General features: G+C 35.6%; 1 protein-coding gene across 3 annotated transcripts in view; it reads right to left on the bottom strand.

Annotated features, from left to right (window-relative positions):
* The window catches only part of RTTN (rotatin), a 185,632-nt gene that overhangs the window by 156,529 nt on the left and 11,904 nt on the right, over positions 1-17,199 (bottom strand). For all 3 annotated transcript variants that reach the window (XM_037738129.1, XM_017527523.2, XM_037738130.1), the window contains 3 exons: positions 14,711-14,892; positions 12,278-12,393; positions 708-878 (listed from right to left, as the gene is read on the bottom strand). In XM_037738129.1, coding sequence (XP_037594057.1) covers positions 708-878; positions 12,278-12,393; positions 14,711-14,892 — 469 coding nt within the window. The remainder of the gene's footprint in view (positions 1-707; positions 879-12,277; positions 12,394-14,710; positions 14,893-17,199) is intronic.

The raw sequence follows: 17,199 nt of genomic DNA on the forward strand, positions 1-17,199 counted from the left end.
AAAAAAAAAAAAAAAACTCTGACATGTACCTAGCTGAAGAGAAGGAAAGGCCACTCTTGATATTAATGATAAGAACCAAGACACACACTGCAGAGATAAGATCAGTAGGCCTCCAATGACCTCGAATCATTAAAAAATACATCAAGTGTACCAATTATATATGTATATATGTATGGAAAAATGTATTAGTGTATAAGACATAATCTCTTCCTTCAAGTGATTCCAAAGTTACCAAAGAAATTAAATAAGTCAAACATATGCATGTATACATATACATATACATATAGATAATAGCAAGTCTTGTCTTTTACAAAACTAAGTTCTATGGGGCCAGGGACTAATTCTAACCTACTCTGTTTTACATCCAGCATGTAATACTGCTGGCCCATTGTAGGCAATCAATAAATTATTCACTGAATGAACAAGTGAAGGAAAAAACAAACAAATGTACAGACTGCAATAAAACATATGCAATAAAAACAACTGCAAATTAAAAAATAATTTCCTATCAAATGATTTGTCAAAATTATTCAAAATGTTAACCATTTCTCAATTTCTACATTTCCCATATAATCTTTGTTACACTATTTTGAAAATGTCCTAAAGCACAATACCTTCACACCATGAAAAGATCAGAAGAAATTTACAACACAGCATTTATTTATAATGGTCAGTAAACTACAAATGAGCAGCATTACCTACCTTACCTTTTCAACAGGGAGAAGCATTTGTAACAGTCGAACTGCAAACAGTGAAATGCTGATAAAGGCCATTCTGTGGTGCACAAGCATCACCTCTGATTGTTCCAAACTGACACTACTCTTATGGTAGCACATAGTTTCTCCAAGGGCTCCCAACACCAGGAGCAGTTTCTCTTTCTAAAAACATTTACACAACATAAAAGAGAAGAAAACAACTAATTTTAGGGGCCAGTGTACAAAAGCCACTGAGAATAGTTTAAAATATTATCATTATCATTAAATAGGAAAACAAATCAAAATGTATTCCTCTCTCTGAGAATTACCAATACCTGCTGACGTAATTTAAAAAGCACAAAAGAATGACAAACCACCTACATTTTGAAAATACAACTAATAATCTTTATGTATTGAATATGACTCTTTAACAATGAATAAAATACAAAAGGTAATGAACCATAAATTCCTGCTAGTTTCTAGTGCTTAATTGTTCCAATTTGGAACATTTACAGGTAAACCCCTCATCAAGTATTTCTTATGCTTACTATACGCCTAACACAGTGGCAGGCATAACAGAAAAAAATGCATTCGTACAACAGACATGATCCCTTTCCTCAAATTGATACCAACAGTTCTAAGGAAACGAATCAAGGAAAGTCAAACAATTAAAAAGCAATTAAATATCAAATTGTATAAACTCTGTCTCTCTTCAGATAATAAGGTTTCAAGTGGAAAACGTTATGGCATCATAAATTTTAAATAATTTACTACTCCAATAGAAATAATATCTTTTAAACTGAAAGGTATACATTAAATATGAAGAAGAAGCTATGCATAGTAGACTGACTTGTAAATCACATCAATATAGTCCAAAGTATATGCCAGATATGCCTCCATAAACTAGTGGGTAAAAGGACACCCTCAGTAAGAAAGACGAAAAGAAAGAGAGGAGGGGAGGGGAGGGGAGGGGAGGGAAGAAGAGAGAGAGAGAGAGAGAAAGAAAGGAAGGAAGGAAGGAAGGAAGGAAGGAGGGAGGGAGGGAGGGAGGGAGGGAGGAAGGAAGGAGAGAAAGAAAGAGAAAGAGAGAAAGAGAAGAAAGAGAAGAAAGAAGAAAAGAAAGAAGAAAGAAAAGAAAGAAAGAAAAAGATGCTGAAGTTCTTACCTTCAATTTTCGATTGAAAACATATGAAAATAAAAATGAGAAATACCTGCACACTAGAAACAAAAATCTAATATATCATAATTTTTTTAATTCAAGGATGACTATACAGGAAACAACTAAAAGGAATGAGGCCCAAAAGTCACATGTCATTGGCTAGGATATGGAAAATCTGTAACTTTTGTGTATTGCTGGTGGGAATGTAAAATGGTGCAGCTACTGTGCAAAACATAATGGCAGTTCCTCAAAAAAAAATTAAACACAGAATTATCATATAATCCAGCAAATTCCACTTCTGGGTATACACCCAAAAGAACTGAAAGCAGGGTCTCAAAGAGAGATGTATACACACCCAGGTTCATAGCAGCACTTTTCACAACAGCCAAAAGGTGGAAACAATGCAAGTGGCCACTGAAATGGAGACACAAAATGTGGTATGTTGTGTATACGTACAAGAAAAGGGGGCCGGGAACGGTGGCTCACGCCTGTAAACCCGGCACTTTGGGAGGCTGAGGCAGGCAGATCACGAGGTCAAGAGTTCAAGACCAGCCTGACCAACATGGTGAAACCCTGTCTCTAAAACTATAAAAATTAGCCAACCATAGTGGCGCACACCGGTAATCCCAGCTACTTAAGAAGCTGAGGCAGGAGAATGGCTTGAACCCAGGAGGCAGAGGCTGTAGTGAGCTGAGATCGCACCACTGCACTCCAGCCTGGTCGATAGAGTGAGACTCCATCTCAGAAGGAAAAAAAAAGGGTATTGAGCCTTCAAAAGGAATTAAATTCTGATACATGCTGCAACATGGATGAACCTTTAAAACATATAATAGGCCAAATACAAAAGTAAAATAAGCCAGATATAAAAAGACAAATATATTACAGATTCCACTTATTATACGAGGTACCAGGGGCTGGGGGCAGGCAGAAGGGGGGTTTACCATTTAAAGTTGTGTAGATAATGATAATGGTTGTACAGTAATGTCACTGCAGAAGTAAGGAAGACAAAATAATCTACATGGCAAAAAAAAAGCAAAAACTTTTGAGAGAAGACCAAGCATAACTATACTATAAAAAGTTTAAATTTTCCTATAAATGAAACATAATTTCATATGGAAGTAAAAAAAACAAAAATTGAAAATTTATACATACAAAAATCCTTAACTGTCATGAGATTAAGAGTTTAAAAAGAAAATAAAATTTTTAAAAAAGGAAAATCTTCATGCATAAAAGGTTAAAAATTCAATGTGTAATGGAATAAAAACAAAAAAAAAATCTAAGTAATACAAATAGTGAATAACTTAGGGCAAAATAAATTAATTTTCTACTGATGAAATGTTTAACAATAAAGACTCAATAAAAATCAGTCTGTGATCTGAATAACACAGAACATCAACAAACTTGTTATTGATATGGAGTTACAGATTTTATCTCAGTCTTTTCAGACTTAATTAAAATTAATAGACATAAACTTTGAACATTGCAAAGAATATAACTTCTCTTCAAGTCTCCAAGAAACACTGACAAAAATTAACTTTAAAAATACTTCACCACACAGAAAACTTCAATGTTTATTTAAGGCTATATTTTCTCTGATTCCCCAAGAAATAAAAAGTAATAAATATTTAAACCAAAAGTAGAACAACCCTTACAAAATTAAAACAGAAAAACTACAACATCTCATACAAATAACTACTGGTCTAGAGAAAACAATCTGGAAATACAGCGACAGTCTTATATTGACAGGCAATTAATTCCTCTATATAGTATGTTTCCATTAAAACAGTACTGCATGTAAGAATAATGTCTCTATTATTCAAGATTAACTTTGATAATTTACAACTTAAATCAATAAATATGTTTACAATCTCAGCATTGTACAGCTTTTTCTAGAAGTCTATTTACTTGTGAAATTGTTTAAAATAACCCTGCTAATTCTAATGACGAATTGAGTGGTTCTCAAAGCAAATGCTGAAAAAATAAATTTGGGAGAAAAAATACCAACATTTCTTCTAAGCAAAAAAAAAAAAAAAAAAAAAAACGTGGTTTCTTGGTTTTCTTTTGTCTTTAAGGAAATAAGGAAAGGACTGAAAAACAATAGTAACTGTCCCACATTTCTAATTCATTGGGCTAAAGATGTTTAAACAACAACACTAAAGGAGTTGACGAGTTGGGGGGGAACCAGCTTTCACAGGATAGTCATAATTTTTACAGCAGAAGGCATAAAACTGAAATACCAGATTAGCAGAATATCTTAATTACCAATAAAACAGATTTTATAGCATAAACACAACTTATCTACTATCTCCACAATATACAATGGGTTGCCGGATTCCACAAGGCACCTGGAGTAAGTAACTGCAGCAGGCTCTGCTCCTCACATGCTTCCAATGGACCTTCCACACTGCAGCCAGTCACAGTTCCTCAGCCAATCTCATCAGTCACTTCCCTGATTAAAAGCAATCTTTTCCTGACTTCAGAGGAAGTCAGAGCTACTCAGCACCATGTCAAAAGCCCCCTACGAGAAGATCCTCATTTATCTCACCGGTTTCTCTCCACTATTTGCAACTCACATTTCATGCTCTAGGTGCTTCTGTTCTAGCTACCACCAGCCCTATCCTTTATCTCTGATTAAAACTATCCATGCCTCTTTGTCATGGCTCACAGTTCATTCTTAGTCTCTGCCAGATTAAAAACTATATATATTATTTTATTTGCTTGGCCAAATCCTACTTGTAATTTAAAACTCAGTTCATTCAGATCTACAAAAAGCCCTCACTGAGGCCAGGCATGGCGGCTCATGCCTATAATCACAGCACTGTGGGAGGCCAAGGCAGAAGGATCACCCAAGGAGTTCAAGACCAGCCTGGCCAACATGGCAAAACTCAGTCTCTGTTAAAAATACAAAAATTAGCCAGGAGTGGTGGCACATGCCTGTAATCCCAGCTATTTGGGAGGCTGAGGTATGAGAATTGCTTGAACTCGGGAGGCAGAGGTTGCAGTGAGTCAAGCTCATGCCACTGCACTCCAGCCTGGACAACAAAGTGAGATTCTGTCTCAAAAAAAAAAAAAAAAAAAAGAAAAACCCCTCACTGACATCCAAGTTCATAGTTCATAGTGATGGCTAGAAAAAATACAAAACCTCAGGTGACCTTGAAAAATAAATTGTGCCTCAGTTATCTAATTTACAGGGTCATGATAATTTAAAGACTTTATAAATAGTACTTAGTGTCTGATATACAACGCTGTATTTAAACCATCTTAGTTTAATTGTTATCCCTCTACGCTTATCTGTTTTACTAATGTCACATTAAAAGTATCTATCACTCACAGGCATGAAAGCACTACATCTTACTTATTTGACACCCCAAGTGCCTAGCATATACTAATAATAGGCAATCAAGAAATGTGAATTAAAACAACTGTCTTTGGAATGGTGGCAGCCGCAGGGAAGGTCTATGTAATTAGAGATCCCACTACCCCAGTTATCAATTCACACTCTGGTCCAAATATCCTTAACGAGCCCTTACTGGATACAAAGCCTTATAGTTTCTTTCACAATCCTCTTAGCCCTTCTTGAAGTCCTACCAACACTCTACAATTCTACCAACAAGTGTTGATGTCGAAGTTACCAGTTCATAGCAGGTCAGATGGGAATTTAGAAGCAATGAGTCATAAAGATGAAAAGACCACTTTTCAATAACTGCATGACAAGAATGACATAGAAGAAACACTGAAAAGGAACAGAAGACAGACCTAAGAGTCTAGGTTATCTGGTAGGAGGTGAAAGCTCCTTTTTCCTTACACCTTGAACCTATCTCAGCACATAAATAAGGAAAAAACAGACCCAGATTTGATGGTGGAAGACTAGTGGGAATGAGATGTGACACATTTTAAGTCAGCATAACTAATTTTGGTGAAAATATTTTTTCTTTTATTTACTTCAAGTGATATAAAATATTCAATTTGGGGGGGAACTGAAATTCCCTTACATACTGAATCATAATTCCAGACAGAACTGATGCTACTGATATTAGCACTGTGTAGAAATACCTAGAGATTTGACAATATATCCTCAGGTACTTAATTTCCAAGTTGGTAACAACACATTTATTATTTTGTTTCCTTAATGATGCAACAAAAATACTGCTTCTGTCTTTCTTATGAAAATTGGCAAAAGTATGAACATTAAGAAATTCTACTTGTTTGCTTCTTTTAAAATATAGGCAAAGAAAAGAGACATTTATTCTTTTTAAACAAGTAAAAGAAAATCAAATATAATTTCAAGTACTTCTGTTTTATTTAGCATTTCTAACATACCAACTGGCACTTGTGCCACAGAATTAACCTTTAAAGTAAAAATAATTCATTGAATCATAAAGTACCAGCAGCCAAAAGTTAAAAGTGAATGACTAACTTTTACAGATAAATGTTCTGGCCAAGAAATTTTAAGTTAATTTAAGAAACAACTGATAAAGCATTCCTCACACTTCAAAGGAAAAATTTACTTGTTGAAAATCTTCAATATGTGAAAAATCTCCTAAAAGTACTAAAAAATAGTGTGATAATCTTAAGGATTAAAGAAAAACCAAAATTAAGAACTATTCTCAGAAAATAAAAGACTTGAAAATATACCTATTTTAAAATATGCAATTTGTTTCCCTTTTCAAGAGGTTCATGTTATGAAAAAAAATAAAAGTTTGGATTTCTTTCTTACATGGGTATTATTATTATGTAAATATCTATTTTTTTTAATGTTCGGATCTCTATTCACAAGGCCTTCAGACAGCCTGTAACAATGTTTAATTAAATATAGAACGACTTACATCAAAATAGCATAAGGAGAAAAAAACTGACAGCTGTATAAGAGTCAATACATATTTTTATGACTAATAAATTTTTATTTTACTGCCTCAACAAGGCAGCAAAAAGTGAGGGAGGGAGGGAGAGGGGAAGGAAGAAAGGGAGAAGAAGGAAGACCAGACACTAGGAATTCACATTAACAGAACAGATAGAATACCAAATCTTCAAGTCAGGCAAGGTTATCAGACGACAATTTCAAAACGAAAGATATAAAATGACAAATGATTTATGATACTTTGAAATGTTAAAAAAGACATGGTTTCCAGTTACATGGAGACATGCACTGGTAGTCCATAGATCTCTTAAATACTATGTTGAAATACAACATGCCTAAGGCTAATACTGTATACAGGTTGATTACTCATGTAAAATATTACCTATGAAAACACTTCTTGCAAAAAAAAAAATTTAATGCCATATTTTCTAAAATTACTCTTCTGATATACAAATAGCAAAAAACAAGGTATCCTTCTGATCTCTCCACACTTTGAATAATTATTCTAAAGCTGATCCTGAATATTCACCGTGGATAATGTACATTTAAGCCCCTAATAACTCACAGATAGCCCAGTTGCTTAAATGACATAATTTAAAACTTTATGTAAAACTTCCAATTCTGGCCCTGAAGTAATAAGAACTTCTCCTGTCCTTCCCAAGAAATTAACTAGAAAGTGGCACAGTAGGCAGTGCAGGACTGTGATGCCAGAAAAGGAAAATAGGCAATCAGAGTCCTACTATTAAAACAAGTACTGTACAGCAAACACAGGCAAGGGAAACCCAAAGAGTCTGACAGTCTCAATGACTTTAGGAGACGAAGATGCTTCTGGAAGTTGAGATGGTTAGGAATTGTGGGAGAGCTATGCAAAGAAAGAGATTCAGAAACCTAAACAAGTTTTCATCTAGTCCATGCTGAGATTAGGTGGCTTAGATTATAGGAAGATACTCTATAAGCCAAAAGTGATCACTGAGATTTAAACTAAACAACTCCCAGAGCTCACACAAGACAACAAAACTCAAGCTTCAACCAGCCAGAGCAAGCAGTCATCACTAATCACTTTGAACATTCAATAGAGGTCCCAAAGGGTCACACTTCAGGAGCAGTTTAACCCCAAGCAAAGGTTCTTCTAGATCAGGGTTTCTCAACCTCAACACTTTCTCAAGGTTTTCTGACATCCTGTGACAAAAAATTACTTGTTGTGGAGAGCTGTTCTGGCTGCTACCCACTAGAAGCCGGTAGCTCCACTCCAGGTGTGACAATCAAAAATGGCTCCTGATATTGCTAAACATCCTCTGGGGGGCAAAATTACCCTTAGTTGAAAACTGCTATTTTAGACCCATTCTAGGAAAATTTTTTTAAGTCTTGAGAAAATCAAACTTCTCTGCAAGTAACATAGTCACCCGTCAGTCTCAAACTTCTGGGTTCAAGTGATCCTCCTGCCTCAGCTTTCCAAACAGCTGGGACTACAGGTATACACTTCCATGCCCAGCTAATGTTACTATTTTCTGTAGAGATAAGGTCTCGCTTTGTTGCTTAGGTTCATCTCAAACTCTGGCTTCAAGCAATGCCCCCATGTTGGCCTCTCAAAGTGCTACTAAAAGGGCAAAATAAAAAATCAAGACACTCAACATGGTACTACTGAAAAGGTCCAGCATCCAATCAGAAATGACTACACATATCAAATACTAAGATCCATAAAGAGAAAAATCAGCCAGTGGGCAAGTCCCAAAGCTGAAATACTCAGACGCAGAAGACCTATATACTGACAACTTCAAAACATTGCAGAGACAAATTAAAGAGCTAAAAATGAGGCCAGGCACGGTGGCTCACGCCTGTAGTCCCAGCACTTTGCAAGGCCAACCTGGGCAAACCACTTGAGGTCAGGATTTTGAGACCACCCTAGCCAACATGGTGAAACCCCATCTCTACTAAAAATACAAAAAATTAGCCAGGCATGGTGACACACGCCTGGAATCTCAGCTACTTGAGAGGCCGAGGCTGCAGTGAGAGTCACTTGAACCCAGGAGGCAGACATTGCAGTGAGCCGAGATCATGCCATTGCACTCCAGTCTGGGCAAAAGAATGAACTCCATCTCAAAAAAAAATAAAAATAAAAATAAAAATAAATAAAGAGCTCAACAAGCGAAGACATATATACAGTATTCATGGATTAGACGACTCAATACTATTAAGATGTCAATTTTTCCTGAACTGATCTACAAATTCAACTCAATTCCATTCAAAACCACAGCAGGCTTTTTTTTTTTTTTTTTTTTTTTGTAGAAATTGACAAATTCGATTGATGTTGAAAATACATTCATTTTGGCTAAAATGGCCAAAACAACTTCCAAAAACAAGAACAAAGTTGAAGGACTTATACTACCTGACTTCAAGACTTGCTATAAGCTACAATAATTAAGTCAGTTGGGTATTGGCATCATAAGACAAAACTGATCAAATAGAGTCCAGAAGTAAACCCATATACAGTCAGCTGGTAAGAAATTCAGGAAAGAAAGGATAGTCATTTGAACAAATAGTGCTGAGAAAATAATTGTACACCCATAAGAAAAAAAGTTCATTCCTTACCTTGTACTATATACAAAAATCAACTCAAAATTAATCAAAGATCTAAAACCTAAAACATATGTAATGCTTCTATAAAAGAAAACACAGGAAACATTCTTTGTATCCCAGGTTAGGCAGATTTCTTAGATAAAACATCAAAAGCATGATCCATAAAAGAAAAACTATGAAACTAAACCTCATCAAATTAAGTATTTCTGCTCTTCAAAAAGCTAAATGATCATCTCAGTAGAGACAAAAGAGATCAGGTAAAATATAATAATGATTCATTATCAAATTTCAATATACTAAGAATATAGGAAATTTCCTCAACTTTATAAAGGCATCTATAAAATACAAAAGTAGTAGAGCTAACATTATATTTAATGGTGAAGGATTGAATGTTTTCCCTCTACGATCACAAAGGAGGCTCTCACCACATCCATCCAACATTGTACTAAAGGTTCTAGGCCAGGGTAATTAGGCAATTTAAAAAAATTAAAAGGTATCCAGATTGAGTAGAAAGAAATAAAACTGTATTTATTCACAGATAAGATGATCTTAAAACTGTTTTTATTCATAGATAACATGATTTCATAGGTAGAAAATCCTAAGGGATCTACCAGGAAAAAAAAAAAAGAAAGAAAAGAAGAAAATAAACTTATCAGAACTAGTAAGCTCAGCAAGGCCACTGAATAGAAGAGCAATACACAAAAATCAATTGTATTTCTATTTACTAACAGTGAACAATCCAAAACATTTTTACATTTTTCATTCACAGTGGCATTGAAAAGAATAAAATACTTAAGAATAAGTGTTTTAAAAAGACCAAGACTTCCTCACTAAAAATTACAAAAGATGCTTAATATCATCAGTCACTAAGGAAATACAAATTAAAACCTACTAAGATACCATTACACATTAGAATGCCCTCTCCCCCACCAGGAAAAAAAAAAAAAAAAAAAAAAAAAAAAAAAAAAAAACTAAACATAATAGATGCTGGAGATGTTGAACAACTCAATGTCCATAGGAATGTTATTTGTAATAACTAGAAACAACCCAAATGTCCACCAACAGGTAAATGGATAAACAAATTGTGGTATGTCTAAACAATGTTATATCACTCAGAATAAAATGAATAAACTACAATAAGCCTTCACTTAACATGGTCAACATGTTCTTGGAAACCGACTTTAATGAAACAGCATTACAAGTTCCATGCCATTTCACTAAATGCTGATGAGAAAAAATAATTGGGTGTGTTATAAGTCTGTTTGTTTAAAGTCACAGTTTCCAAAAACCTATCTACGATGCTGAGTGAGGAATTGCTGTACTGATACCCCGGCCGCATGGCTCGGCCGGGTGTGGTGGCTCATGCCTGTAATCCCAGCACTTTGGGAGGCTGAGGTGGGCGGATTACTTGAGGTCATTCTACCATAAAGACACACGCATGTGTATGTTCACTGCAGCACTATTCACAGTATCAAAGACATGGAATCAACCTAAATGCCTATCAATGGCAGACTGATTAAGGAAAGCGTGGTATACATGCTCCAATGAATACTATGCAGCCATAAAAATGCATGAGATCATGTTCTTTGCGGCAACATGGATGGAGCTGGAAGCCATTATCCTATGCAAACTAATCCAGGAACAGAAAAACAAATACTGCATATTCTCACTTATAAGTGGGAGCTAAACAATGAGAACACATGGACACAAAGAGGGGAACAACAGACACCAGGGGTTACTCGAGGGTAGAGAGTGGGAGGAGGGAAAGGATCAGAAAAATTACCTATCGGGTACTATGCTTACTACCTGGGTGACAAAACAATCTGTACACCAAACCTCCATGACACACAGTTTACCTACATAACAAACCTGCACATGTACCCCTGAACCTAAATAAAAGCTTTTTAAAAAGAGCATGCCCACTTAAATAAATCTACCCTAGAGACATAACTGTACATTTATGAAATAGCATAAGCACATTATTTATTGTACATAATTAACAATAATATCCACCAGTAAGAGGCTGGGTTAACAAATACACAATGAAGCATTTGCTATGTATAAAAAAGAATGAGATAATCTCACGTATAGATAGATAGGGAATAATCCCCATACCTACTATTCTGTGCATGCAGGACATATTTTTAAGTAATAAAAATAGGGTGCAAAAAAGTGTATACAACATACTACCTACTACCTTTCATGCAGGATGTGGAGAGGATAAGAACCTACATACTCAGTTGCTTACATTTGCAAAAATAAAATAGCAATAGAAAAAATAAGCCAGAAAATAAAAATGACTACCAATAAGGAAAACATCTTAAAGGTAACTGAATGGCAGGGAGGAATCTCTGAGCTACATTTTTATGAAGGAAAAACAGTTCCCAAAAGTGAAAACAAATATAATTGTGTGCTGAATTGGTAACAGTAGCTTTAAGGCACAGTATTTTGAGTATATATCCTTAATGAGATTAGTCAGTGTCAAAAAGAACTGCCAGGAAATCTAGAACTTTTTATTAGAGTTGTTCATAGTAATGTAAATATTGCTGTTCTGAAACTATTTTACGTATGTTTAAGGTCAAAGCTAATAGGCAATTATGCTGACATTGCTAGGAATGAAGACTTTCTACAAGCAAGTACAAGGATAAGAAAAAGAAATTTAAAATGAGAAAAACAGCAACATAAATTCACGATCTTTAAATATATGTATTTCCTAATTGTTCGTGAAAGGAAAGAATGATATCACAGTAGCTATAAGCACCTCTAATGGCCTGGTCCTGGTCTTAATATACCTTTCCCTATTAGAAGTAGCCAGAATCTTTGGAAAAATAGGCCTGCTCCAGGTTATTTATAAAATAAGCCTGGGACATACTGAGTCAAAAAGAAAAAAGATTTTGAACACTAATGAGACAATGAAAACCACCTTAAAAGAACCAAAATTTTAAAAAATACTGTTCCCTATATCCCAGAGAAAATATTGATTCTCACCATATCTATACCAAAAAGGCTGCTGTCATCCCAGATATCTGCTGAAACTGCTTCACCAATAAGGGTCATATCCTCTGCAAGCAATTCCAGAACTCTTATTATCATTTGTCTGCTACCTAGGAATACAAACAGAAAAAGTAAAGGAGAAAAAGTTGCTTAACTTTAAAATAATCAGCTGAATACCATTTTGCTCAATTTTCTAGTTAGTCATTCTCTAAATTTTTTTCTTTTTTTCTAATGTTCTTAGAACTGTAGGGAAATCACAATCAACAATCACACTTAAGGCTTCTGTTCCAGTCACAATACTACTTTGCTATATAACAAATCAAACACATTTATAATTGAGAAAGATATTGAAAGTAGCAATAATCTAACAACAAGTACTGTGAGATAGATTAAAATATTTTTCAAATCCAGAGACCATCTATGTTACATGTAGTATGTAGCAAAGCACCAGAAAAGTTAAGAAAACGTATTCCAACAATTTCTACTTAGTACCAGAAGGCTTGAGCCTTCTCATAAATTAATATTTTCCCACACAGGAGTTGCCTGGGAAGCTAAGCTTGGACTGGAGCAACTAAAGGAATAAATGAACATGCTGGCACTTGCTAAAGAAACTTCAAGAAACTCTATTTGTACTCACCTTAAACTCCAAAAACTTCCCAAAGTCACACCCACCAGAGCAACCTCGTTTCTCCACAGGCAGAATAACAAAGACTCCACTTCCATTATCCTATGTGAGATGAACATTCACACAACACTTTCCCGCCCCACATCCCAAAGGTTAACTTCTAATGAATCAAAGTAAAACAAACTACCAGAATGGAAGGATCTAGATTAATTTTTTCACTAAAACAGCTGGAGCAAATTCTCTTAGAAATTTCTTGGATACTGAACAGTTACAAATCATGCCATAATTTACCACAAAAGGGCAGAAGAACATTTAGAAGTTTTTATGTCCCAATATATAGCTTTATAATTATCAATCTGACTTTTTAAAGCAAATTAAGAAAAGGTTAAATGCAGAATCATTAAAGTCTAAAACTGTTCTTCTCAGCATACCAGGCAGATAAACATATGTACTGTATGATGCCAAAGTTCAGATCTTCCTTCATTTCACATTATTATTATATGAATTAATATACAGTCCTAACTACTAGAAGCACTTACTCACTTAGTAAAAAGTATGGGTATACAGTTTTCCTCAGGATAAAAACATTTTAAATGTTTTCCAAATATACACCTTCCTACTTCTTTCTCCCCCATCAACTCCAGGTAGCAAAAAATAGCCATAGGACTTAAAGAACAATTAACTTGGAATGTATTTTTTTACTTTGCCAGTATAAACTTAAAAGGGCAAAACTTGCTTGTATTTATATCTTGACAAGTTTACCAAATGCTGAAAATGTACAGATTTTGAGAATAAAAATCATTACTGCTTTCTAAAACTTTCTTAACCTTGCAAAATGCTAAAGTATTTAAGATCATGGACTTCAGATTCAGAAGAATTGTGGTTCAAGTCCCTGATCTTAGCTGTTTGACTTCAGGCAAGTTTCTAAACCACTCTAAAACTCAGCTTCATCATTTGTAAAAAATGGAGATAAAATTAGTAACCACCACTATTGGAAGGATAAAATGGGTTGAAATGAGGAGTGCACAAAATAATGCACAGAAAACCGTGTATGATGGTAGAACACAGTAGGGACTAAATACATGGTAACTGTTGTTTTATTACTAGACTCAGTAGGCATCCGCCATATTGCTATTGCTGTTACCACTGTTCAGTAAAATTACAACTAAATACCAGTGTATATTTCAGTAAACTCTTCAAATTTTCCTACAACATCTGAACAAAAAATGTAATCTCAAAATATTTCTCGGTTTTTAAAGACAAATTACTACAAAGGTAAGAATTCAGCTTCGAAGTTCTGTTTTTAACATGTTAAGTGGCTGAAACAGTCAGAAATGATTAGAAAGAGTGAACAACTGACAGCTATTCCAAAAATTTCCAAAGGGCAAAGGCCAAAGGTTTTTTTATTCTGGTCTATTCATGCCAGTCCACCTTTTATAACATTCTGGTCTCTCTATGTTGTCAGTGCTCAAATTTAAAATAGCCATACAATCCAAAAAGAAAAAAATAAGATGACAGAAAGAATGCAAAAAATAGATAAATAAAAATTCTAAAAATAATAATACGTGTGAAGGCCTGTGCCAATAAAAACCCATAAACTGGAAGGACTAGCTGAACAGCCTTCCATGGCATCCATATTTAATTTAAAAATCATAAAGACCTTATTATGTTTTTAGAAATATGTATCCCAAAAGTTAAGTAAATATAGATTTCAAAGGCCCTAATATAGAAGAGAAGGAAAACCCTAGAAATACAAAACAAATACAAACTATATCAGAATTATAATTTCAAAAATAACCAACCAGTTCTTAAGAGAGGAACAGCTGATTCCAGAATTGATACACAAAACTGGGGAAGACTGAGCTGCTGGAATTGTAGTTCCAATGTGTCTTCAGTTTCCAGCTCTGGCAGATCTATGTGTCCCATATCCAAAGGTGAATGAACAGATATCCTAGAGTTTACATGAGCGTGACTACTACTTCCACTGCAAAATAAACAAATGATAAACCTTGTATATAGCAAGTCCCCAAACAGATTTACTGGGTATTTGCTGCCTGGCATATTAGAAGCCTCATACAAGTCACAACTCTATTGCTTCGTTCAACAACTCTGGTCAGATTTGTAGAAACTTTGACAAATATATGAAATTAAATTCCATAAAGATGACTCAATGCCGGGCATGGTGGCTCATGCCTGCAATCCCAGCACTTTGGGAGGCCGAGGCAGGCAGATCATCTGAGGTCAGGAGTTCAAGAGCAGCCTGGCTAACATAGTGAAACCGCATATCTACTAAAAATACAAAAAAAAAATTAGCTGGGCATGGTGGCACGTGCCTGTAATCCCACCTATTCGGGAGGCTGAGGCAGGAGAATCTTCTGAGCCCTGGAGATGGAGATTGCAGTGAGCTGAGATCACACCACTGCACTCCAGCCTGGGTGACAGAGAAAGAGTCCATCTCAAAAAAAAAAAAATAGAGAACTCAAAACTTCAAATGAAGCCAAAAATACATGGATACTTTGCTTTTCAGGCTGATATCTCAAAACATGTCAACATTCCTATAGTAGCAATCAATATTAGCACTGCTAACCCACTCATTTCTAAAAGAAATCAAGCAGATTAATAGGAAAGCTCTTCTGTAATCAACTTGTAAAGACAAAAACGATAGTTCATACAGTTTCCTAGATTTTCTGAGTTTCACCAACTCTTCTAAGTAAGCCAGTGTTAGCAAATGAAGGATCTTTCCAGAAAAACATCATGGGAAACGTGTTAGTTTACTACATTCAACATCAGTGTGATAACTTCAAAAATGCACCCCCAAAAATGGAACATCCCATCATCTTTGGCTTTCTTCATTAAAAAATTTTTACCTTGGATGTAAAGTGGTAGAGAAAGGATTTAAAAACTGTAGAAAAGCTAGAGCCTCACATTTACAAAGATCCTCAAAATTTTTTATTTTTGAGGTGATCCACAATTGAAGCTGAATCATAAGAGATATATTAATGCTATGGAACATTTAAATCTGCCCAAATTATATACGAACATTGTCATTTCTTCAATTTCAAGATACCAAGCACCCCAAAATATGGAAACAACTCAGGCTTCTCTGTAATTCTGAAAGGCCACGTGAGGAAGCTGTTCACTCAGGAGTGAAAACTTATAAGCATGCAGCACACAAGAGAATGAGACAGAAAGGCTTCATAAGGATACAGAGAACATGACTGTCAACCAGCTACATCATTAAGAACTAACAGCACAGACTATCGCATTATTTAACCCTAGCTCTGCTCTTTATCAACTGTCATCCTCTTAACCTCTCTAAACCTAAACCTCAGATTTTTCTGTAAAACGAGGATGATAATAGTTATAGCAATCCTATCATATAATACCAATCCTATTCTAGGACAAATAAAGGAGACAAAGTATGTAAAGCACAGGGCGTAACACCATGCACACAGCAAGCATGAATTGGTATTAGCTTGTAACAGCAGTAACAACACTGCAAGAATCAAGCCAACAAACAAATCCTCATCTTACTGAACACTTTTTTAGAATGACACTAAAGAAGAGGCTAATATGTTTTTAACATGTTTGCAGCTGAAGGATAAAGTAACATACAAATACCACACCAATCCTTTTAAGCAAAGTTGGTGTATGAAAATCTGGGGGCCAGGTACTGGGGGCCAAGCATGGTGACTCATGTCTATAATCTCGGCACTTTGGAAGGCCAAGATGGAAAGATCACTTGAGCCTAGGAGTTCGGGACCAGCCTGAGCAACATAGTGAGACCCCATCTCTACAAAAAATAAAAGGCTTAGCCGGCCGGGCACAGTGGCTCATGTCTGTAATCCCAGCACTCTGGGAGGCCGAGGCAGGCGGATCATGAGGTCAAGAGATCGAGACCATCCTGGCCAACATGGTGAAACCCCATCTCTACTAAAAAACACAAAAATTAGCTGGGCATGATGGTGCGTACCTGTAGTCCCAGCCACTCAGGAGGCTGAGGCAGGAGAATAGCTTGAACCTGAGAGGCAGGGGTTGCAGTGAGCCGAGATCACATCACTGCACTCCAACCTGGCACCTGGTGACAGAGCAAGAGTCTTTCAAAAAAAAAAAAAAAAAAAAAAAGGCTTCGCCAGGTTGGTAGTGCACAACTGTGATCCCAGATACTTGGGAGGCTGAGGCGGGAGAATCACTTGAGCCCAGAAGTCAAGGCTATAATCATGCCTCTGCCCTCCAACCTAGGCAAGAGAGTGAGATCTTGTCTCAAAAAAAAAGGAAAAAAAAACTGTTT

This window comes from Cebus imitator, unplaced genomic scaffold, assembly GCF_001604975.1.
Source record: "Cebus imitator isolate Cc_AM_T3 unplaced genomic scaffold, Cebus_imitator-1.0 Scaffold49, whole genome shotgun sequence".
In the NCBI taxonomy this organism is placed as follows: Eukaryota; Metazoa; Chordata; class Mammalia; order Primates; family Cebidae; genus Cebus; species Cebus imitator.